Raw genomic sequence first — 26,500 nt, 5'->3', positions numbered from 1 at the left:
AAGCATTGAGAAGCAGTGCATTTATTAAAATAGCCAGTAGGTGGAGCTGTCCGCTTGTGTTGCAGCAAAGCCAAGCAAGCTGAAATTAATCAGTTTAACCAGACCTGAGCTATCGAGCAGATTTCAAAGGAACAAGATCTTCCTGTCTATAAATCAGTCCAGATTGGAATGCATAGAAATAACTGTTTGCAGAAAAATGCAAGTGAAGTCTGTGTTGTGTGATTATTTTATTAGGTTTATAATGCTGTTTAGCAAATGTTTTTGTTCATTTAACTTAGTTTAATTATATATTCTGTGTTGTGTGATTATTTTATTAGGTTTATAATGCTGTTTAGCATTTAAAGTTTTCATTTCAAAGCTTTAAAAATAATGTATTAGGTGTTACTTATGACAATTTTGAGAGGGGCCTGGAACCTATCTCCCTCACTTCCCATTGACTTACATTATAAACTGGGTTTCAATTTACAACTGTTTCGATTTACAACCATTCCTTCTGGAACCTAACCCCGGCGTAAACTGAGGGCTACATGTATATATATATATATATATATATATATATATAAAAAATGTAGAGAAAATAACTCATTGTGTAACCCATTTACAAATCTAGACAAGTCTTCTGACTTGTCTAGATTTGTAAATGGGTTACACAATGAGTTATTTTCCCTACATTTTGTATTTAGTGGAGGATTTTAAACTCAATTTTCGCCTCCCCACAATTTTAATTGTTGTTTTATATATATACAGGGAGTGCAGAATTATTAGGCAAGTTGTATTTTTGAGGATTAATTTTATTATTGAACAACAACCATGTTCTCAATGAACCCAAAAAACTCATTAATATCAAAGCTGAATAGTTTTGGAAGTAGTTTTTAGTTTGTTTTTAGTTATAGCTATTTTAGGGGGATATCTGTGTGTGCAGGTGACTATTACTGTGCATAATTATTAGGCAACTTAACAAAAAACAAATATATACCCATTTCAATTATTTATTTTTACCAGTGAAACCAATATAACATCTCAACATTCACAAATATACATTTCTGACATTCAAAAACAAAACAAAAACAAATCAGTGACCAATATAGCCACCTTTCTTTGCAAGGACACTCAAAAGCCTGCCATCCATGGATTCTGTCAGTGTTTTGATCTGTTCACCATCAACATTGCGTGCAGCAGCAACCACAGCCTCCCAGACACTGTTCAGAGAGGTGTACTGTTTTCCCTCCTTGTAAATCTCACATTTGATGATGGACCACAGGTTCTCAATGGGGTTCAGATCAGGTGAACAAGGAGGCCATGTCATTAGATTTTCTTCTTTTATACCCTTTCTTGCCAGCCACGCTGTGGAGTACTTGGACGCGTGTGATGGAGCATTGTCCTGCATGAAAATCATGTTTTTCTTGAAGGATGCAGACTTCTTCCTGTACCACTGCTTGAAGAAGGTGTCTTCCAGAAACTGGCAGTAGGACTGGGAGTTGAGCTTGACTCCATCCTCAACCCGAAAAGGCCCCACAAGCTCATCTTTGATGATACCAGCCCAAACCAGTACTCCACCTCCACCTTGCTGGCGTCTGAGTCGGACTGGAGCTCTCTGCCCTTTACCAATCCAGCCACGGGCCCATCCATCTGGCCCATCAAGACTCACTCTCATTTCATCAGTCCATAAAACCTTAGAAAAATCAGTCTTGAGATATTTCTTGGCCCAGTCTTGACGTTTCAGCTTGTGTGTCTTGTTCAGTGGTGGTCGTCTTTCAGCCTTTCATACCTTGGCCATGTCTCTGAGTATTGCACACCTTGTGCTTTTGGGCACTCCAGTGATGTTGCAGCTCTGAAATATGGCCAAACTGGTGGCAAGTGGCATCTTGGCAGCTACACGCTTGACTTTTCTTAGTTCATGGGCAGTTACTTTGTGCCTTGGTTTTTCCACACGCTTCTTGCGACCCTGTTGACTATTTTGAATGAAACGCTTGATTGTTCGATGATCACGCTTCAGAAGCTTTGCAATTTTAAGAGTGCTGCATCCCTCTGCAAGATATCTCACTATTTTTGACTTTTCTGAGCCTGCCAAGTCCTTCTTTTGACCCATTTTGCCAAAGGAAAGGAAGTTGCCTAATAATTATGCACACCTGATATAGGGTGTTGATGTCATTAGACCACACCCCTTCTCATTACAGAGATGCACATCACCTAATATGCTTAATTGGTAGTAGGCTTTCAAGCCTATACAGCTTGGAGTAAGACAACATGCATAAAGAGGATGATGTGGTCAAAATACTCATTTGCCTAATAATTCTGCACTCCCTGTACTGTTTATAAATATATATATATATATATATATATATATATATATATATATATATATATATAGGGAGTGCAGAATTATTAGGCAAATGAGTATTTTGACCACATCATCCTCTTTATGCATGATGTCTTACTCCAAGCTGTATAGGCTCGAAAGCCTACTACCAATTAAGCATATTAGGTGATGTGCATCTCTGTAATGAGAAGGGGGTTGACATCAACACCCTATATCAGGTGTGCATAATTATTAGGCAACTTCCTTTCCTTTGGCAAAATGGGTCAAAAGAAGGACTTGACAGGCTCAGAAAAGTCAAAAATAGTGAGATATCTTGCAGAGGGATGCAGCACTCTTAAAATTGCAAAGCTTCTGAAGCATGATCATCGAACAATCAAGCGTTTCATTCAAAATAGTCAACAGGGTCGCAAGAAGCGTGTGGAAAAACCAAGGCGCAAAATAACTGCCCATGAACTGAGAAAAGTCAAGCGTGCAGCTGCCAAGATGCCACTTGCCACCAGTTTGGCCATATTTCAGAGCTGCAACATCACTGGAGTGCCCAAAAGCACAAGGTGTGCAATACTCAGAGACATGGCCAAGGTAAGAAAGGCTGAAAGACGACCACCACTGAACAAGACACACAAGCTGAAACGTCAAGACTGGGCCAAGAAATATCTCAAGACTGATTTTTCTAAGGTTTTATGGACTGATGAAATGAGAGTGAGTCTTGATGGGCCAGATGGATGGGCCCGTGGCTGGATTGGTAAAGGGCAGAGAGCTCCAGTCCGACTCAGACGCCAGCAAGGTGGAGGTGGAGTACTGGTTTGGGCTGGTATCATCAAAGATGAGCTTGTGGGGCCTTTTCGGGTTGAGGATGGAGTCAAGCTCAACTCCCAGTCCTACTGCCAGTTTCTGGAAGACACCTTCTTCAAGCAGTGGTACAGGAAGAAGTCTGCATCCTTCAAGAAAAACATGATTTTCATGCAGGACAATGCTCCATCACACGCGTCCAAGTACTCCACAGCGTGGCTGGCAAGAAAGGGTACAAAAGAAGAAAATCTAATGACATGGCCTCCTTGTTCACCTGATCTGAACCCCATTGAGAACCTGTGGTCCATCATCAAATGTGAGATTTACAAGGAGGGAAAACAGTACACCTCTCTGAACAGTGTCTGGGATGCTGTGGTTGCTGCTGCACGCAATGTTGATGGTGAACAGATCAAAACACTGACAGAATCCATGGATGGCAGGCTTTTGAGTGTCCTTGCAAAGAAAGGTGGCTATATTGGTCACTGATTTGTTTTTGTTTTGTTTTTGAATGTCAGAAATGAATATTTGTGAATGTTGAGATGTTATATTGGTTTCACTGGTAAAAATAAATAATTGAAATGGGTATATATTTGTTTTTTGTTAAGTTGCCTAATAATTATGCACAGTAATAGTCACCTGCACACACAGATATCCCCCTAAAATAACTAAAACTAAAAACAAACTAAAAACTTCTTCCAAAAATATTCAGCTTTGATATTAATGAGTTTTTTGGGTTCATTGAGAACATGGTTGTTGTTCAATAATAAAATTAATCCTCAAAAATACAACTTGCCTAATAATTCTGCACTCCCTTTATATATATATATACACACACACACAAAATATTTATATATATATATATATATATATATATATATATATATGTATATGTATATATATACACACACACACACAATATTTTTATATATATATTTATATATACACACACAATATTTATATATATATATATATATATATATATAATTAGGGATGTGAATTCGGATTTTTCGTGATGATCCCAATGCAGAAATACACAGCGGCTCATGCCCTTCGGATATTTTTGTAGCCAGAAGATTGATTCTTGTAATATATCCCCATGCTAAGATCTGGATTTGCAGAGATCTTAGTGTGGATCTTTTACAGGAATCAATCTGGCTACAAAAAATCCAAAGGGCACTAGCCTCTGTTTACTTGGGAGAATCTGAATGTATATATAGGCGGCCATTTGCAAGTATGTATGCTACTAGACCTCCCAAAGGTCCTTTGTATTACAGTATTGTACAGGGAGTGCAGAATTATTAGGCAAGTTGTATTTTTGAGGATTAATTTTATTATTGAACAACAACCATGTTCTCAATGAACCTAAAAAACTCATTAATATCAAAGCTGAATACTTTTGGAAGTAGTTTTTAGTTTGTTTTTAGTTTTAGCTATTTTAGGGGGATATCTGTGTGTGCAGGTGACTATTACTGTGCATAATTATTAGGCAACTTAACAAAAAACAAATATATACCCATTTCAATTATTTATTTTTACCAGTGAAACCAATATAACATCTCAACATTCACAAATATACATTTCTGACATTCAAAAACAAAACAAAAACAAATCAGTGACCAATATAGCCACCTTTCTTTGCAAGGACACTCAAAAGCCTGCCATCCATGGATTCTGTCAGTGTTTTGATCTGTTCACCATCAACATTGCGTGCAGCAGCAACCACAGCCTCCCAGACACTGTTCAGAGAGGTGTACTGTTTTCCCTCCTTGTAAATCTCACATTTGATGATGGACCACAGGTTCTCAATGGGGTTCAGATCAGGTGAACAAGGAGGCCATGTCATTAGATTTTCTTCTTTTATACCCTTTCTTGCCAGCCACGCTGTGGAGTACTTGGACGCGTGTGATGGAGCATTGTCCTGCATGAAAATCATGTTTTTCTTGAAGGATGCAGACTTCTTCCTGTACCACTGCTTGAAGAAGGTGTCTTCCAGAAACTGGCAGTAGGACTGGGAGTTGAGCTTGACTCCATCCTCAACCCGAAAAGGCCCCACAAGCTCATCTTTGATGATACCAGCCCAAACCAGTACTCCACCTCCACCTTGCTGGCGTCTGAGTCGGACTGGAGCTCTCTGCCCTTTACCAATCCAGCCACGGGCCCATCCATCTGGCCCATCAAGACTCACTCTCATTTCATCAGTCTATAAAACCTTAGAAAAATCAGTCTTGAGATATTTCTTGGCCCAGTCTTGACGTTTCAGCTTGTGTGTCTTGTTCAGTGGTGGTCGTCTTTCAGCCTTTCTTACCTTGGCCATGTCTCTGAGTATTGCACACCTTGTGCTTTTGGGCACTCCAGTGATGTTGCAGCTCTGAAATATGGCCAAACTGGTGGCAAGTGGCATCTTGGCAGCTGCACGCTTGACTTTTCTCAGTTCATGGGCAGTTATTTTGCGCCTTGGTTTTTCCACACGCTTCTTGCGACCCTGTTGACTATTTTGAATGAAACGCTTGATATTTCGATGATCACGCTTCAGAAGCTTTGCAATTTTAAGAGTGCTGCATCCCTCTGCAAGATATCTCACTATTTTTGACTTTTCTGAGCCTGTCAAGTCCTTCTTTTGACCCATTTTGCCAAAGGAAAGGAAGTTGCCTAATAATTATGCACACCTGATATAGGGTGTTGATGTCATTAGGCCACACCTCTTCTCATTACAGAGATGCACATCACCTAATATGCTTAATTGGTAGTAGGCTTTCGAGCCTATACAGCTTGGAGTAAGACAACATGCATAAAGAGGATGATGTGGTCAAAATACTCATTTGCCTAATAATTCTGCACTCCCTGTATTGTAGGTTAGGCGCCCACCCACAGAACACCATAAATATTCAGCATCCAGCGCCTAGCGGTGCCTTGCTGCTCCTAAGTCTACCTAGGTATTATTTTCAACAAAGGATACCAAAAAGAACAAAGTAAATTTAACAATAGAAGTAAACTGCAAATTGAAGGAATTTAAGAAGTTTATGATAAGTGGTTATTGCATGATTTGAACTTGACTGAAATAAATTCAAATTGGACATAAAGGGCTAGATTACAAGTGGCATGGTATATATTTTCTGTTTGTTGTTAAAACTCCGCTAGAGTTAAGCTTTTTGAGCTAGTCGGGTTGCTCTGGTATTACAAGTAAAAAAAAATGTATTTTGACATGTATCTGTATGTATCTGTATGTATCTGTATGTATCTCTATGTATCTGTATGTATCTGTATGTATCTGTATGTATCTGTATGTATCTGTATGTATCTCTATCTATCTGTATGTATCCCTATGTATCTGTATGTATCTCTATGTATCTCTGTGTATCTGTATGTATCTCTATGTATCTGTATGTATCTGTATGTATCTCTATGTATCTGTATGTATCTCTATGTATCTCTATGTATCTGTATGTATCTCTATGTATCTCTATGTATCTCTATGTATCTGTATGTATCTCTATGTATCTGTATGTAACTGTATGTATCTCTATGTATCTGTATATAACTGTATGTATCTCTATGTATCTGTATCTCTATGTAACTGTATGTATCTGTATGTAACTGTATGTATCTGTATGTATCTCTATGTATCTGTATGTAACTGTATGTATCTGTATGTATCTGTATGTATCTGTATGTAACTGTATGTATTTCTATGTATCTGTATGTAACTGTATGTATCTCTATGTATCTGTATGTAACTGTATGTAACTGTATGTATCTGTATGTATCTGTATGTAACTGTATGTATCTCTATGTAACTGTATGTATCTGTATGTATCTCTATGTATCTGTATGTAACTGTATGTATCTCTATGTATCTCTATGTATCTCTATGTATCTGTAAATATCTGTATGTATCTATATATATCTGTATGTATCTCTATGTATCTGTATGTATCTGTATGTATCTGTATGTATCTCTATGTATCTGCATGTATCTGTATGTATCTGTATATATCTCTATGTATCTGTATGTATCTGTATGTATCTCTATGTATCTCTATGTATCTCTATGTAACTGTATGCATCTGTATGTATCTCTATGTATCTGTATGTATCTGTATGTAACTGTATGTATCTGTATGTATCTGTATGTATCTGTATGTATCTGTATGTAACTGTATGTATCTGTATGTATCTGTATGTATCTCTATGTATCTCTATGTATCTGTATGTATCTCTATGTATCTGTATGTAACTGTATGTATCTGTATGTATCTGTATGTATCTGTATGTAACTGTATGTATTTCTATGTATCTGTATGTAACTGTATGTATCTCTATGTATCTGTATGTAACTGTATGTAACTGTATGTATCTGTATGTATCTGTATGTAACTGTATGTATCTCTATGTAACTGTATGTATCTGTATGTATCTGTATGTAACTGTATGTATCTGTATGTATCTGTATGTAACTGTATGTATCTGTATGTAACTGTATGTAACTGTATGTATCTGTATGTATCTGTATGTATCTGTATGTATCTCTATGTATCTGTATGTATCTGTATGTATCTGTATGTATCTCTATGTATCTGTATGTATCTGTATGTATCTGTATGTATCTGTATGTATCTCTATGTATCTGCATGTATCTGTATGTATCTGTATGTATCTGTATGTATCTCTATGTATCTGTATGTATCTGTATGTATCTGTATGTATCTGTATGTATCTGTATCTGTATGTATCTCTATGTATCTGTATGTATCTCTATGTATCTGTATGTAACTGTATGTATCTGTATGTATCTGTATCTGTATGTATCTGTATGTATCTGTATGTATCTGTATGTATCTGTATGTTAAAGCCCTTTTTTGTGCAATCATTTTTTTTTAAATGTTTTATTCAACAGTGTTATTATGAGTGTAACTTTACTTTGTACTGTATATTTGATGTGTTTTGTGATATTTTTTAGTTTCAGAAAACAGTTAACCACAGCTCTGAGATTGCAGTAAGGATTGAAGTGTAAAACTTGTAATATCAGCGCAATTAAAAATGCTTGCGAAAAGACTATATCGCTTATATATGCCTCACTTGTAATCTAGCTCACAATGTGATGCAATTTCTGATTCTTATGGACTGGAAAAGAGGTCCAATGTAAGTTACCCTAAGGGGGGTTTAATTATCATAATGTCTGGAGATATTTGTTTTGAAGAAAACAATTAGGATTTTATCAGATAAGGTAACTTATACAACAATAAATCTGATTTTATTAAACCCATAAAATGGGAAAGTGGGAACAAATATTCTCTTTAGTGATCCTGTTGTAGATAGAGGTCTCACCAAAGAAACATATTTTGAAAAAAATAAAATAATATTTCAGCTGAGTTTCCATTGTTGTTGTTAAGTATGAGACATTAAATCATTCGGCTCGTATTGGGCTAGGTTACAAGTTAAGCGCTAATTTAATGTGTGCCCGTAAAAGGGAAAATTTGCCCATTTACAGGCGCACAATAGAAATAACCAGCCAGCCAATACAAGTGGCTGGTTAATGCTACCGCAAGCTCGCAGGAGCACTTTGCGCTTAGCGCAATTAACCATGGGTCTGACCTCTGGTTAATTAATAAAATGTCCCCCAATTGCCCCCCAAATAAAGTGTGCATATCCTTTATGAAAATAAAAAATATGACCATCTTTTAAAAAAAAAAAAAAAAAACTGCACTCAGCAGTTATGAGGGGTTAAAGTGAGGGAATATGAGGTGTTAGAAAAAAAACGTCACTGAAAAGTGCCTTTTTTGGTCTATGGGGACTGTGTTTTCTATATAAATATATATGTACATATTCATATACATATATTTGAAATATGCTGCCCAACGCTGCGTGACTTACCCCCTTTGCTGCGCTAGGTTCTGTGCTGTGTCTATCAACATCAGAACGAGGCTCCTATTGGAGCCCATAGAAGCGTGTTCTTGTAATCTAGCCCATAATGTCTTAAGCTACCAACTGTACAATAACTTTGTAAGGTTTTAAAGGACAAAAGACAAAATTAATCTTCCATGAATCAGAAGGCGCTCATAACCTTCCTTTCTTTAACAGCCACCAAATTCCATGTAGAATTAGCATCTAAGTGTTGTTAAAGGGATATTGTACACTAGATTTGTCTATGAATAAATGTTTTTATATATGATCCATTTATATAGCCAATCTTGTAATAATCTATAGTTTTCCTTATATTTTCATAACATTGTGCTGATTTTCAGACTCTTAACCAAGCCCCAAAATTTTAGATGTATACTGATGTCTATAGACTCCAGCTTGTCTAATGAGTCTTTTCATATGCAGGGGAGAAAGGGGGGGGGGGGGTTGTCTGCTCTTCCTGCTTTTTCAGCCCCCTTTAAGTGGGTGTCTCAGTTTAACCCCATTAACAGTGCTAAACTGGGAGCTTCTAAGTAAGTTTTTAAAAGGATTTATACTGGATTTTTATATTAGTATCTGTGCATATTCTTATTCATAGTAGTGTCTATTATATGCAGTTTTATGAAAATTGGTGGTGGTGTAAAACTCCCCCTGTGATTGGCTCAAGCATCTCAGCTACAAAACACACACATATTTTTAATTATGTACTCAATTAATTTACATGTATTTCAGACTTCTATTTAAATAATTCTGAATTATTACTTTAATATATATGCTATTTCAATATTTTATTTATTAATTATGTTATGTTTAGGTTCCTTTTATATGAGAAATATTAGAGTTTACATAATTTATAATTGTTGATATGCTTTTATTGAGTGTGTATTTTGCTTGTTTTAATGTGTTTCAAATTTGAAGTGCCAGTCGCAAGGACATTTTAAACTTTTACAACTATGAGATGTTGTCAAAACTTAAACGGTTACTAAACCGTTCATGATTCAGCTAGAGCAGGCAATTTTAAGCAACTTTCTAATTTACTACTTTTATACATTTTTCTTCATTCTCTTTCTATCTTTATTTGAGAAAGCAGGAATCTCAACTAAGTATACGACCCATTTTTGGTTCAGCACCCTGGATAGCGCTTGCTGAATGTTGCCTACATTTAGCCTCCAATAAGTAAGCGTAACTAAGGTGCTGAACCAAAAATGGGCTGGCACCTTAGCTTACATTCTTGCTTTCAAATAAGGATAGCAAGAGATGAAGAAAAATGTATAATAGGAGTTAATTAGAACATTGCTTAAAATTGCTTGCTTTAACTGAATCATAAACAAAAAATGGGTTTAGTATCCCTTTAAGCAACTAACGGCCACAAACGACCAGACAAAGTGGACACTGTTTCCTTCCCCGGGGTGTGATACACCTGAAATGTAAAGACATTTTATATATTGTGTTTCTCTTTATTTTTGCTGTGATAGAGATCAGTTTGCTACAAAGAAAACATAAGATGCAGAATGAGGATGAATCCTTGTCTTTTATCTTGCATTGCATTTTCAGACTAATATACTTTACATTGCAACATAACCTTAAAGGGACAGTTCACCCAAAAATGTTCTCCCCTTTAAATTATTCACAATGATCCATTTTACCTGCTAGAGTGTATTAAATTGTTTAGAAGTAGCTCCTTTACTCCTATTTCAGCATTTGAAACAGCTGATTTAGCCTGTGGTATCCCCACCTATACTGAAAGTTTTAATACTGAAGTATATGCTATTGACAAGCCTAAGTAAACACAGCCAGCAGAAGAAGTTACACTGCCAGTGGGGGTGCAGGATAGTTAAGTAATAAAATTATAATTTTCCATTGTTCTCTCTATGTATTGAGCTTTGGTGTTCCAGACAAGTATAAGATAAGGAAGCAAGTCTGTGTACACAAAGTGATAACATAATGAGATCTGATACTACCTTTAAGTTCAACCCATTGTAAAAGGCTGTGGTTTCAAAGCACAAAACCAGCTACTTCATATACACATATAAGCATGAAAATGCAATTTCTCAAATATTTTATACTCTGCAGCTGGTATAACAAGTCATTGAACATACATGGAAAAACAAATTTACAGTGTACTGTCCCTTAAATATAACCTAACCTATGGGACTTCAGAAGGTAACTATAGTTATGACGTCAGCCTAACTCTAACCCAACCTCATGCATCTCTGGCTATTTAAATTAATACAGTAACAAAGAATCTACATTAAAGGGACATCAAACAGTTAAAACAAACACTAGATAGGATGATTATTTTTAAAACTTATATTAGTTGTTTAAATGTTGAAAAAGTTTAACATGTAAATGTCATTAAAGTAATGGTCATTGTCATGTTTTAAGGTAGGTATTGGTAACTAAGGTTCCTTTTCTGCTGAGGCCAATCAGCGACAGATATCTGGAATATGGCTGTTCTAAAAGGATATGAACAACTACATTTTCTTTCATGCTTCAAATAGAGCATGTGATTTCAAACAACTTTCTAATTTACTTCTATTAGCATTTTTCTTCTTTCCCTTGGTATCTTTTGTTGAAAATCAGGGACATATGTTTAGGAGCCGGCCCATTTCTCGAGCACAATATAGCAGCAATTTTGCAAGAATGTTATCCTTTTGCATACCATCTAAAATAAAATAAAATATATATTACTTTGTAGCTTTTGTAAAATAGACACTCCATTACTGAGTAAGACTAACCTGCTCTGTGTGAGTTGCCCCTATCTGCCTATAAACTATAGAGTTTGCTTTTACACAAGCACACACGTGTATTTACACAAGCACACACATGTATTTACACAACCCATTTCATGTAAACATATTTATAACATGTTTAACTCCTAAATAATGAACAAAAAAATTCATTTTTAAACTTATAATTCAATATTTTACATTACAATCTTGAACTGTTTAATGTCCCCTTAAAGGACCAGTAAATACAGTTGATCTGCATTATCAACAAATGCATGATAAAAAGACAATGCAATAGCACTTAGACTGAACATCAAATGACTAGGGGATTTTATCTGACAAATTTCAATTATGACTATGTCCACTCCTCCAGTATCATGTGACAGCCACCAGCCAATCATAAATGCATATACGCATTTTCTGTGAATTCTTGCACATGCTCAGTAGGAGCTGGTGACTCAAAAAGAGTAAATATAAAAAGAATGTGCACATTTTGTTAATGGAAGTAAATTGGAAAGTTGTTTACAATTGCTGCTCTGTCTGAATCATGAAAGATTAATTTTCACTTGAGTGTCCCTTTAATACCAGAGTTTCTGTTCCTTGTCAAGCATTTTAAAAAGCAGGGCAATTCTAAAACAAAACTCCTCGATTAAAAACTATATTATATCATTATATTATCTGATTACATTCTGGTGGGAGAGTTTGATTTTGAAATTTTCAAACATGCTGCACTGTGGGGAATGTTTTAAGCATTGAAGGAAGAGGGGAGAATCTTTTAGAAATATCTGGAAGTCACTTACGCATAGCAGTACGGCTTTTTCTGGAAGCTGACAAAGTTATTTACAGTGAGTATCATCTTGCAGGTCTCGCAGTGGAAACAAGCTTTGTGCCATATCTAGCAAAGGAAAGCAGATAAAATGAACATTACTTACATAACACTGATATTCTGATACACTACAGTGCTGTCATGTTAATAAATTGTATTCTTTTTAGAAAATACATCAAGTGATGATTCACTAAGGTTTAAAGGGGCACTGAACCCAAATAGTTTCTTTTGTGATTCAGATAGAGCATGCAATTTTAAGCAACTTTCTAATTTACTCCTATTATCAAATTTTCTTCATTCTCTTGGTATCTTTATTTGAAATTCAAGAATGTAAGTTTAGATGCCGGCCCATTTTTGATGAACACACTGTGTTGTTCTTGCTGATTGGTGGATAAATTCACCCACAAATAAACAAGTGCTTTCCTTGGTCCTGAACCAAAAAATAGCTTAGATGCCTTCTTTTTCAAATCAAGAAAGCAAGAGAACGAAGAAAAATTGATAATAGGAGTAAATTAGAAAGTTGCTTAAATGTGCATGCTCTATCTGAATCATGAAAGAAAAAATGTGGGTTCAGTGTCCCTTTAAATCTTCTTACAATACAATAGGTTGATACAAATTGTATCAATAACAACAAAAAATGTGTTCTCTAAATTTTACATCAGTTTCTTCACACTTAAATCAGCAGATAGTATCTCCTTTAATAACCAACAGAAAACAAGCTTAAATGCACTTCATTACCAAACAAGTAGACAATTACCTTATGAAATGAGGTTGTCCTGACACATTCTTCCCATATAAAGGTTATAGAATAATAATCTTACATTCTTTTGATATAAAATTATTATATTCTTCTAAGAAAAGAGTAAGTCCTACATTCCTACATTCTACCACATGGGGCACTAAAATCTTTTTCACATGCTCAGGATATGTCGTTTTGCACAATCAATAATAATTGATCAATAATTCAATACAAGAGTCTAGCTCTGTAGGAACATTTAAAGGAACAGTCAACACCAGGATTTTTGTTGTTTTAAAAGATAGATAATCCCTTAATTACCAATTCCTCAGTTTTGCATAACCAACACAGTTATAATTATACACATTTTACCTCTGTAATTACCTTGTATCTAAGCCTCAGCAGACTGCCCCCTTATTTCAGTTCTTTTGACAGACTTGCATTTTAGCCAATCAGAGCTGACTCCATGGGAAATTCATGTGCATGAGCCCAATGTTATCTATATGAAACACATGAACTAATGCCCTCTAGTGGTGAAAAACTATCAAAATGCATTTAGATTAGAGGAGGCCTTCAAGGTCTAAGAAATTAGCATATGAACCTCCTAGGTTTAGCTTTCAACTAAGAATACCAAGAGAACAAATCAAAATTGGTGATAAAAGTAAATTAGAAAGTTGTTTAAAATTACATGCCCTATTTGAATCATGAAAGTTTTTTTGGACTTGACTGTCCCTTTAAAGGAACATAAATCCCAACATTTTTCTTTCATGATTCAGATAGAACATACAATTTTCAACAACTTTCTAATTTATTTTTATTATCACATTTCTTTGTTTTCTTGTTATCCTTTGTTGAAAATCAGGGATGTAAGCTCAAGAGTGTGCAAATGTCTGTAGCACTGTATGGCAACAATGTTATACACTAGCAAGAGCACTAGATGGCAGCACTATTTCCTGTCATGTAGAGCTTCAGGCACGTGCACGCTACCTATCTAGATATCCCTTCAACAAAGAAGAACATGAGAATGAAGCAAATCTGATGATAGCAGTAAATTGAAAACTTTTTTTTTTTAAATTGTATGTTCTATCTGAATAATGAAAGGAAAATGTTGGATTTCATGTCCCTTTAAGCTTAAAGGGACACTGAACCCAATTTTTTTCTTTCGTGATTCAGATAGAGCAAGCAATTTTAAGCAACTTTCTAATTTGCTCCTATTATCAATTTTTCTTCATTCTCTTGCTATCTTTATTTGAAAAAGAAGGCATCTAAGCTTTTTTTGGTTTCAGTACTCTGGACAGCACTTTTTTTATTGGTGGATGAATTTATCCACCAATCAGCAAGGACAACCCAGGTTGTTCACCAAAAATGGGCCGGCATCTAAACTTACATTCTTGCATTTCAAATAAAGATACCAAGAGAATGAAGAAAATTTGATAATAGGAGTAAATTAGAAAGTTACTTAAAATGTCATGCTCAATCTGAATCACAAAAGAAAAAATTTGGGTACAGTGTCCCTTTAACAGGCTGATTCAATAGAAATATCAATGGCTCTATTTGCAAACAAGTGGGAAGTACCCATTCAATGTCTGGAATAACAGATAACCAATAAGTTTGTATTGGTGGGTAATGCCACCATATATGGGACATTGTCCCTCTTTATTTATTTTAATTCATTTTATTAGCAATTAATGGTCATTGCTGTAAAGTTGTGGAGAAATTTAAATTAAAAGATTTAGGTGGACTAGTTCCAGAAGCAATAAATGTCCCTGTGCCAAGGCAGCAGCAGTCAGTGTTTACCAATAGACTTAGGTCATTTAATTGTGGCTCTTTTATTTGCCACACACAAGAAATAAGAATTCAGGGAGGCGGCCTACGGCTGATCATTTGTCTTGATTGAAAGAAACCAGTGTCTTTTATGATGTCCTTTCACTGAGATGTGAAGAGTGAAGAGGATTTTACACATATTAATTAATTACACGTACATCATAATTAAAAGAAAAAACTTTAGAGATAAAAATTAAAAAATGTTTGAGAGAAAACAAAATAGTGTATATAGCACAATGGGTAAAGGATTTTTATCTATTAGTAAATAAATTACATTATTTGAAAATAGGCTGAATTTAGTCGAGCACCTGATAAGATTTCATTGTATTCAAATCAGCTGAAGAAATACCCTTTCAAATGTGCCCTCTTTCTAACTTTTTTATAACCAATACTAAAACATCTATATAGGTGGTGGTTTAAACAAGCAAAACTATTTTTTTCAAATTACAAAATAAAGGAAAGGGAATTATTTTAAACACACCAGCAGGTAAAATTGATCCTTGCTAACATGTTAAAGGGGAGAAAATGTTACAGTACAATGTACCTTTTAAGAGACACTGTACTGTATTTTTTCTCTCTATTTTAATGTGTTCCCAATGATTTGTTTTACACACTGGAGAGTATAAAATTGTTTATAAATAGATAATTTACCTTTGTTTTGACACTTGAAACAGCTTTTGCCTATATAAACTACTTTACTTTAGTATTCTCTACAGAAAAGCTATGTAAACATGAGACAACAGGCAGCAATCAAGTTCCCAGTGGAGGTGGAAGAGATGGGCAATAACATTTTCGTCTTCAATTGCTTTCTCTGTATTGGCCATTGTGTTTAGACAGAGAGATAAGATAAGGAAACTTTATTGTACACAAAGATACATAAGATCAGAAGGTCTGCAATTTCTGCAGGCTCAACCATTATATATGGGCATATCTTTGAGAACAATGGATTGAAGCTTCAATCTGCAAAAACAGATATTTCATATACATAAATAAGCCTAAAGGAACGCTTTCCCATATATTTTAAAGGCTAAAAAAGACCAAAAAGTGATTCATTATCCAGCATAAGGGTATTAAACTAAATCCAATTTGCATCAGCAATAAAGAACACAAGACACTTCAAACCTGTTACATGTTTAATCAAAGAAAAATTGGCAACAAACTCAAAGAGAGCCTTAAGGAGCTAATAGAATATGCCCCTTTAATAGAATTGATGCATAATGTCCCTTGTCTTTCATATATAGTACTGCCTACTAACTATATGAGCCTGATGGATGAATAACTGTTGCAGGCAATCTCTGTGGATTAGGTGCATTCCCCTCGTGTACTCGGGAAAGGGGCATGGACTTCCACTCGAGTTCCCCGCTAGCAGTATGAGTATGTGGATAGAGACAACCACAATAAGTGTGGTACTATTTTATCTGCTTTCAATGTATATTCAAGTATGCTATGAGTATGAAAAGGCTGATGGCGTAGTGGATATCCCTAAGAGATATGCAAAATCCTGAGCAATTTCTTAGGTGAATTATATTTCATTGCAACAAAAGGGATATACCTCCGCAGCCTCCTTTATTCATACTTGCTGCGGTGTTTAAGGCATGTCCTCTGGGCTATCCCCGCATGGATTGCCCCGCTGAGGAGATTACTATAATAAGTATCCCTTGAGGAGGATTTATTTCCCTTGATTTATGAACTGTTTGGTTCCTATATATGACTGACAAGGGACATTATGCATCAATTCTATTAAAGGGACATAATCTATTAGCTCAAGGTGTGTTGAAATATACATCTAGGATTGGTTAGTGAGGGGTATTTAAACCCTGTTTGAGGAGTGTTTGGGTCGCCTTTGAGAAAGCCAAATGGTGAAATGTGCATCAGGCGTTCTCTTGTGTCTCAGAAAGTGTTGAAAGTGACAACGCTGTGTCACCTCCAGGGAACCAAGCTGCCCACATCCTCTGAGTCAACCTTGTTGCTTTCACCTCTAAAATAAAAGAGCTCACAATAGTGTAGCAGATTTCAGACATTGTGGTAGGCGCACAAACTGGTTATACTCACGAGATTGCAGTTAAAATCAGCCTTTTATTAAAATCATCACAATCGTCTCTTCAAATGTAGCTTCAGGTTTTATTTAAAATACATCTCAACGCGTTTCAGCTAAAAGAAGCCTTTATCAAGAGCATAAAGTTAAAACAATTACTCTTGTGTCTCTACAGGACTGATGAACTGATATGAATTGAGTATATATGTATGGGAGCACAGACCCAACTAATTTTAATAATTATGTATGCACTACCATTAGTTTAATGTGTTGGAGGATAATATCCTCTTAGCTTAATGGTCATTTTTGAGGGTTTTGCATACATAATGGGACAACCGATGCAGATTGCTCCATAGCTGCACTCAGATATATACTGCGAGTTTTTGTCTGAGGAAATAGAACCCTTATTGTATTATACTAATCCTGTGTTGACTCATTGTAAGTTTTAAGTGTTTTTATGTATGTTTTTATAATTTATAGTAAAAGTTTTATTTTCCTAACGCCTCAACCAGGGATATGATATAGTATTTATAAGAGAGTGCTAGAATAGTGCTACTTTCTGTCAAACCCTCTTTTTTGAATATATAACATTGGCACTAAGCACCCCCCACCACCACCATGCATTAGTGATTGAGAGAGAATAGGATTTCCTATTTATTTGTGGGATTAATTAAGACTGATTACTCATACAACAAAATATTTTTACTGTTCAAATTTGGTGCAAGTTGTATTGTAACCAGACCTGGTACAATTTAAAAATTAAATAAAAACTTAAAGTGAGTTTAAAAGTGTAATAAAATTATTATATACACAATATGAGAAGTGTGTGCAGAGCCTAAATACCAAACTCCTAAAAAATCCTAAAATCCCCTAGAATAGTATAAGAGACAGATAAAACAAAAGTATATATTTAGGAGCGCTCACGGCTAAAGGTAAAAGAGATATAACTGTGTGACTCTATATAGATATTTAAACGACCCAAGATACAAGAAAAGTTACATATTTATTTTACCAAATATATAAAAACATATATAGCAGCACTACACAAGGTGTATTAAGAAATTGCAATACGTTGGGCTCCTCACAGCGCCTCCTCTATATCCTACTAGATCCCCAGAAAGAGCAAGACACCTACGGCTAGATTTAGAGTTTGTCGGCCAAAGGGGTGCGTTAGCTACGCGTGCTTTTTTTCTCCCGCACCTTTTAAATACCGCTAGTATTTAGAGTTCACAGAATGGCTGGGTTTTCAGTGCGTAAGGCTCCAAAAAGGGAGCGTAGAGCATAATTTAACGCCACTGCAACTCTAGATACCAGCAGTGCTTACGGACGCGGCCAGCTTCAAAAACGTGCTCGTGCACGATATCCCCATAGAAAACAATGGGGCTGTTTGAGCTGAAAAAAAACACCTGCAAAAAAGCAGCGTTCAGCTCTTAACGCAGCCCCATTGTTTTCTATGGGGAAACACTTCCTACGTCTGCACCTAACTAACACTCTAACATGTACCCCGAGTCTAAACACCCCTAACCTTACACTTATTAACCACTAATCTGCCGCCCCCGCTATCGCTGACACCTGCATATTATTATTAACCCCTAATCTGCCGCTCCCTACACAGCCGCAACATACATTATAGTTATGTACCCCTAATCTGCTGCCCCTAACACCGCCAACCCCTATATTATATTTATTAACCCCTAATCTGCCCCCCACAACGTCGCCGCCAGCTACCTACAATAATTAACCCCTAATCTGCCGATCGGAGCTCACCGCTACTATAATAAATGTATTAACCCCTAAAGCTAAGTCTAACCCTAACACTAACACCCCCCTAAGTTAAATATAATTTTTATCTAACAAAATAAAGTCTTATTAAATAAATTATTCCTATTTAAATCTAAATACTTACCTGTAAAATAAATCCTAATATAGCTACAATATAAATTATAATTATATCTTAGCTATTTTAGGATTAATATTTATTTTACAGGCAACTTTGTAATTATTTTAACCAGGTACAATAGCTATTAAATAGTTAATAACTATTTAATAGCTACCTAGTTAAAATAATTACAAAATTACCTGTAAAATAAATCCTAACCTAAGTTACAATTAAACCTAACACTACACTATCAATAAATTAATTAAATAAACTACCTACAATTATCTACAATTAAACCTAACACTACACTATCAATAAATAAATTAAATACAATTCCTACAAATAAATACAATTAAATAAACTAACTAAAGTACAAAAAAAAAAAGAACTAAGTTACAAAAAATAAAAAAATATTTACAAACATTAGAAAAAAATTACAACAATTTTAAACTAATTACACCTACTCTAAGCCCCCTAATAAAATAACAAAGACCCCCAAAATAAAAAAATGCCCTACCCTATTCTAAATTACAAAAGTTCAAAGCTCTTTTACCTTACCAGCCCTTAAAAGGGCCCTTTGCGGGGCATGCCCCAAAGAATTCAGCTCTTTTGCCTGTAAAAAAAACATACAATACCCCCCCCCCAACATTACAACGCACCACCCACATACGCCTAATCTAACCCAAACCCCCCTTAAATAAACCTAACACTAAGCCCCTGAAGATCTTCCTACCTTGTCTTCACCATGCCAGGTATCACCGATCGTTCCAGGCTCCGAAATCTTCATCCAAGCCCAAGCGGGGGCTAGACATCCATCAGATGCCTGATCGGAACAGCCAATAGAATGCGAGCTCAATCTGATTGGCTGATTGAATCAGCCAATCGGATTGAACTTGATTATGATTGGCTGATTCCATCAGCCAATCAGAATTTTCCTACCTTAATTCCGATTGGCTGATAGAATCCTATCAGCCAATCGGAATTCGAGGGACGCCATCTTGGATGACGTCCCTTAAAGGAACCGTCATTCGTCGGGAAGTCATCGGAAGAAGAAGATGGGTCCGCGGTGGAGGTCTTCAAGATGGAGCCAGTCGTCATTGGATGAAGATAGAAGATGCCGCTTGGAAGAAGATGGTTGCCAGTCCGGATCTACTCTTCTTCCCGGATAGGATGAAGACTTTGAAGCCTCTTCTGGACTTCTTCAGCCGTCGCTTGATAGAAGACTTCAGCCGGATGATGGATGTCTAGCCCCCGCTTGGGCTTGGATGAAGATTTCGGAGCCTGGAACGATCGGTGATACCTGGCATGGTGAAGACAAGGTAGGAAGATCTTCAGGGGCTTAGTGTTAGGTTTATTTAAAGGGGGTTTGGGTTAGATTAGGGGTATGTGGGTGGTGGGTTGTAATGTTGGGGGGGTATTGTATGTTTTTTTTACAGGCAAAAGAGCTGAATTCTTTGGGGCATGCCCCGCAAAGGGCCCTTTTAAGGGCTGGTAAGGTAAAAGAGCTTTGAACTTTTGTAATTTAGAATAGGGTAGGGCATTTTTTTATTTTGGGGGTCTTTGTTATTTTATTAGGGGGCTTAGAGTAGGTGTAATTAGTTTAAAATTGTTGTAATTTTTTTCTAATGTTTGTAAATATTTTTTTATATTTTGTAACTTAGTTCTTTTTTATTTTTTGTACTTTAGTTAGTTTATTTAATTGTATTTATTTGCAGGAATTGTATTTAATTTATTTATTGATAGTGTAGTGTTAGGTTTAATTGTAGATAATTGTAGGTAGTTTATTTAATTAATTTATTGATAGTGTAGTGTTAGGTTTAATTGTAACTTAGGTTAGGATTTATTTTACAGGTAATTTTGTAATTATTTTAACTAGGTAGCTATTAAATAGTTATTAACTATTTAATAGCTATTGTACCTGGTTAAAATAATTACAAAGTTGCCTGTAAAATAAATATTAATCCTAAAATAGCTAAGATATAATTATAATTTATATTGTAGCTATATTAGGATTTATTTTACAGGTAAGTATTTAGATTTAAATAGGAATAATTTATTTATTAAGACTTAAAGTGAATGTAAATGTTGATACTAAAGTGCCCGGTTTTTAAAACTTTGATTAAAAACAGGGGCACTTTAATTCATCAAAATTTACATTTCACTCCTGTTGTGAAAAAACACCTTTTAAACTTCACAGCAGCTCCAGCTTCCTCCGGGCTCACAAGCCATTTCTGATGTCAGAAATGATTGATAGGTCATCCTCCAATCACAGCTTTCCCCCCGGGGGAATCAGTGTTTGATTCAACGCTGTGATTGGAGGAAGCCGGATGCCTCATTTTAGACCCAGGAAGAGGCTTTGAAACGGGTGGAGGAAGCTGGAGCTCCTGTGAAGTTTAAAAGGTAATTTTTTTTCACAAAAGGAGTGAAATGTAAATTTTGATGAATTAAAGTGCCCCTGTTTTTAATCGAAGTTTGAAAAACCGGGCACTTTAGCATCAACATTTACATTCACTTTAATTTATTTTGTTAGATAAAAATGATATTTAATTTAGGGGGGTGTTAGTGTTAGAATTAGCTTAAGGGGTTTAACAATTTATTAGAGTAGCTGTGAGCTCCGATCGGCAGATTAGGGGATAATACTTGAAGTTAGCTGTTGGCGATGTTAGGGAGGGCAGATTAGGGGTTAATACTATTTATTATAGGGTTATTGAGGCGGGAGTGAGGCGGATTAGGGGTTAATACATTTATTATACTAGCGGTGAGCTCCGGTCGGCAGATTAGGGGTTAATTATTGTAGGTAGCTGGCGGCGACGTTGTGGGGGGCAGATTAGGGGTTAATAAATATAATATAGGGATCGGCAGTGTTAGGGGCAGCAGATTAGGGGTACGTAGGGATAACACAGTTGGCGGCGGTGTACGGAGCGGCAGATTAGGGGTTAAAAAATTTAAATATAGTGGCGGCTATGTGGGGGGACCTCTGTTTAGGGGTACATAGGTAGTTTATGGGTGTTAGTGTACTTTAGAGCACAGTAGTTAAGAGCTTTATAAACCGGCGTTAGCCCAGAAAGCTCTTAACTACTGACTTTTTTCTGCGGCTGGAGTTTTGTCGTTAGATTTCTAACGCTCACTTCAGCCACGACTCTAAATACAAGAGTCGCGGCTGGAAAGTGAGCGTTAGACCCTTTAATGACTGGCTCCAAATACCAGAGGGCGGTAAAAACCAGCGTTAGGAGCCTCTAATGCTGGTTTTGACGGCTACCGCCCAACTCTAAATCTAGGCCCTAGTTTGTCTTCAGATTCATAAACAGTTTAGATTCAAATCTAGGGAGCGCATCACAAAGGGCAGGGATATTTCTAAGCAACATTATACTGACAGTATAGTGTTGCTTAGAAATATCCCTGCCCTTTGTGAGGCGCTCCCTAGATTTTAATCTAAACTGTATTAAGAAATTGCAGCAATAAACAATAAAAGTCGGACGTCTCTGATTAATAAAAGAAAAAAAGATAAAAAGTTTATTGCCACCACTTAAAAAGTCATTGAGACAAAATATACAATGTTGCCAAAAATATTGTGTTCCAGGCAATTGTATAAATCCAAACCACAGGGGAGTGGGTATATATAAGCAGTCCTTAACGAATAATGCTACATAGTACCTGGATGATGGAGTGATCGTAAGCACAGGGTCACAAGCATGCTTTTGCTCCGTGTGTACTGCGCCTTTCGTCGTTAGGTCACGTGTGTTGAATCTTGTCAGCTGCTTTGGTCCAATTGAGTAGTGTTACATTCAAACACTTCAGCTTGAAAAAGCCCTCATGTAGGGAGAAATGCGTTGATGTTTTGTTATATGCAGCCAGAAAATTCTTTCATTATTTGCACTTTCTTCTAAAGTATTCTCTGTTAAAAACAGAGGCTTTACTGGGACTTTGTTCAAGATTTTCATCCAGGTCAGAATACCTTAAAATCAGGTATCACATCCTCAAAGCCTGTGACAGCGCTCGCAAAGTCTGCACTATTTGGTGCCAAAGACAAGTTCAAGTCCCTGTTGAAGTTTTATTATAAACATTTTTAAGTATTTTCTAGTATCCAGCATGCTATTGCACTAAGGGCGGATACACTTTTTAATACAGAGAGCGGATTAACGGATCAGCTGAAGTGTTTGGATGTAACACTACTCGATTGGAACAAAGCAGCTGGCAAGATTCAACACACGTGACCTAACGGCAAAAGGCGCAGTACACACGGAGCAAAAGCAGTTAGTAAGTGGTGCTTGTGACACTGTGCTTACTGCATTGTATCCGACCGTTGCCTCATACCATCTCTGCCACCTCTGCGCTGGGGGGAGATAAATCATCCAGAGTATGTACATTTGGGGTGATTGACAGCAATAGCACATACGGGAAGCGGTTGTACAGAGTGTGCTGCCTGTTCACTGCAAAGTCAGGAGGACAGGTCCTCTTGTTTATCCATAGGTTCATGCATGAGGCCCAAAATATCTAGAGTTCAGGACTGATTCCATAATGGGACTGTAGGACTCAGGTGGCATTTAGCGCTGTCGAATCTGTTAGCGCTGCGAAATCTGTTGGCGCTCTATAAATAATCGATAATAATAATAATTTGACAAGGTTGCCACAAAGGGAGGAAATATACTAGCTAATAATGTTTTACAAGATAAATATTTCTAACATATTCTCCTATCTAAATCTTCAGAACTTAAATCTTTGACACTGCTGACAGTGGTTGGGTTGAGTGTAGTGGACAGAGAGTGGAAGGAAATAATTTTATCCGTGGACCATAACACCGCAATGTCTAGAGATGGCACTGATTATGTTTGCTGTCCCTTTAAATTGCTAAATCTACTGATAATCAGGTTAATGTGCAAATTAATAATGTTTTCATGGAAATTCAATTTCATGGTCATTTGATCAACTGGGTTTTCCTAGTGCTAAGATCTGGTATTAAAATATAATTAAATGTCTTATTCACTAGTCACAGTGAGAAGGAATTCTGCTGTAGTCTGACACAACACAGGAGATCATAAACAGGTGCCCTATTGATTCACCTCAATAAATATTATATAGCTAATTTGTTTATTTCTTACCCATATAATCCATAATATCCAAACAAAATGAGAAAACAAATTTATGGATAATGTTATAAATCTGCAACGCGCTTTTAACACGTTGTAGAATTAAATCTGCAGTTTATGTAGAAACAAATATAAAAGAGATTGACATCTGATAAGAGCCAGTATCCCATCTGCTCATATTCTTACCTTAGTGTAAGTGTTAGCTATCATTATACATTCCCCACGGGTTCTAGAATTACAAGACTGTATTTGTCCCTACCACCTCTGCTGGATGTCTACTCCATGCACCAATCAACCATTTAGTAAAAGAGTCCTGCGATTGCCAAATCTTCTACTATTTAGCTTCAAATCATAACCTCTTGTTCTGATATTGTTCCATTTATGAAAAAAAATCCTTTTTGTTAAATGTCAGATTACAAGTAGAATGTTAATTACTGCTCCCGCTCGATGGTAAACTGCGCTAGAAGTTCGGCTTTTTGTGCTTGTCGGGTTCCACTCGTATCATTAGTTAAAAGTAAACTGTTTTAGTTCAAGCGCTAACCCGATGAAAGCAAAAAGCAAAACTTAGAATATCGCATGCACGTTCCATATTCCCCCACATAATTCAATGGAGCAAAAAAAGTGGGTAGAAAACAGCCTACTCGCGTGCAAAACCCAATGCGCTAACCTGACATGAAAATATAAATATTTCACATTCCAATGTTCTTCACATACAGGAATATTTTCTATTTTAATCATAAATAAATATTTATACATATATATATATATATATATATACATATGACGTTTTTTTTTTTAATTATCTATACCTACAGTATATACGTATATATATATATATATATATATATACTCCACAACAGTTGCAGCGTCGCGCTCTATCACCTCCTCCTTACAAGCTGCACGCTCTCTCATGGCACTTCTCGGAGCTCCAGTGGGGGGGGAGGAATGATGTCACCGAGTCTGCTGGATATGCTGCCGAGTAGTTACTGCTTGTCCCACAGTACAGGTATGTAAAAAGATACAAAAGTAACTCAGGCACCTCCAGTAGAATGAGATAAAACGAAAGCTTTATTTTAATCCAAGTGGTAAAAACAGACTAAAGCTTAGTCTAAACTGACACAGCCTTAACTTAAGCAGTGAACAAGTGCTATCCTAGCACGAAACATGTCTGCAGCAGAAACCCAGCAGTCCTTATTCACTGTATGTTAAAAGTTAAGGCTGTGTCAGTTTAGACTAAGCTTTAGTCTGTTTTTACCACTTGGATTAAAATAAAGCTTTCGTTTTATCTCATTCTACTGGAGGTGCCTGAGTTACTTTTGTATCTTTATATATATATATATATATATATATACGTGATTATAGGTATAGATATGTACATATATTTAAAGGAATATCTATTTAGAAATACCTAGAACATATTCTATACACTATAACACTGAATTAAATATAATTATTACATTAATATAATTAATGAAGCAAATTAGATAATAGAAGTAAATTGGAATATTGTTTAAAATTGTATTCTCTACCTGAATCATGAAAGAAAAAAATTGTTTAATGTCCCTTTAATAATTTGAGCCTCATCTATGAAATTGCACTAAACGCTCTTATCTGCTACTATCAATGTACTACACCTGAGCTAAATGTGCTTATTTATTTCCAAAAAACAGGTTAGTATAAATTTAAGCCAATAGTAGTATATATTTGAATCCAGTAGACAATATATGAATTATTTGCAGACAAATTCTGTGATAAGCTTTGTAGCTTAAATAGATTTGACAAACAAGTTAATAAATATTATTCTAAAAGAAACAGTTGCAAGCACCCAATGATGTATGTACTGACCTGGTCTATACAGTTAACTTTCTCCGCAGGGTAAACACCAAACCCACACCGAGCACAAGGAACCACATTCATTATGGAAATTCAAATACAAATTTAGTGATGCAGAAAGTTTTGCCAGTGTTACAGTCCGAAATAACAGCAAATCCAGGCAATTGTGCACAGCTAACAGCTGATGCGAGTTCACAGTAAAGTTCTGTTCTCAAAATCAACTTTCTTCTTGTCAGTGACCTTCTGCCTGTTGTCAGATGTGTGCTGGCTTTTAAGGCTGGCAGCTATGAAGGTGCTATTTCTGCTCACATAGGGACAGCATATGGAGTGACAGGAACCAGGGGGGGCCAGTTAGAGACCCCCTCAATGACAGAGTATACAAATATGGAGAGTGAAGTCACACAATTGCTCACAGGAAATTTATGCTATAACGTCTTGAAGAGCAGTCAATGAATATTTCTGTAATATGTTAAACAACCACAGTCACTTGCAGTCTTTAAAAGAGGTCACTCTCCAAATAGTGGTTTATGTGTTAATCTCATAG

General features: G+C 36.0%; 1 protein-coding gene across 3 annotated transcripts in view; it reads right to left on the bottom strand.

The window, feature by feature from the left end:
* The window catches only part of NRAP (nebulin related anchoring protein), a 195,688-nt gene extending 169,456 nt beyond the window's left edge, over positions 1–26,232 (bottom strand). For 2 of the 3 annotated variants that reach the window (XM_053692702.1, XM_053692703.1), the window contains exons 1-2: positions 25,969–26,231; positions 12,537–12,631 (exon numbers count right to left, since the gene is read on the bottom strand). In XM_053692702.1, the coding sequence (XP_053548677.1) occupies positions 12,537–12,631; positions 25,969–26,040 (167 nt within the window). In that variant the 5' untranslated portion in view covers positions 26,041–26,231. Of the gene's footprint in view, positions 1–12,536; positions 12,632–25,968 lie in introns of all 3 variants that reach the window. The other variant, XM_053692704.1, reaches the window with a different exon arrangement.
* Between the last annotated feature and the right edge of the window lie 268 nt (positions 26,233–26,500).

Source organism: Bombina bombina, chromosome 9 (assembly GCF_027579735.1).
Source record: "Bombina bombina isolate aBomBom1 chromosome 9, aBomBom1.pri, whole genome shotgun sequence".
In the NCBI taxonomy this organism is placed as follows: domain Eukaryota; kingdom Metazoa; phylum Chordata; class Amphibia; order Anura; family Bombinatoridae; genus Bombina; species Bombina bombina.
This window is presented reverse-complemented; position numbering and strand designations above follow the sequence as displayed.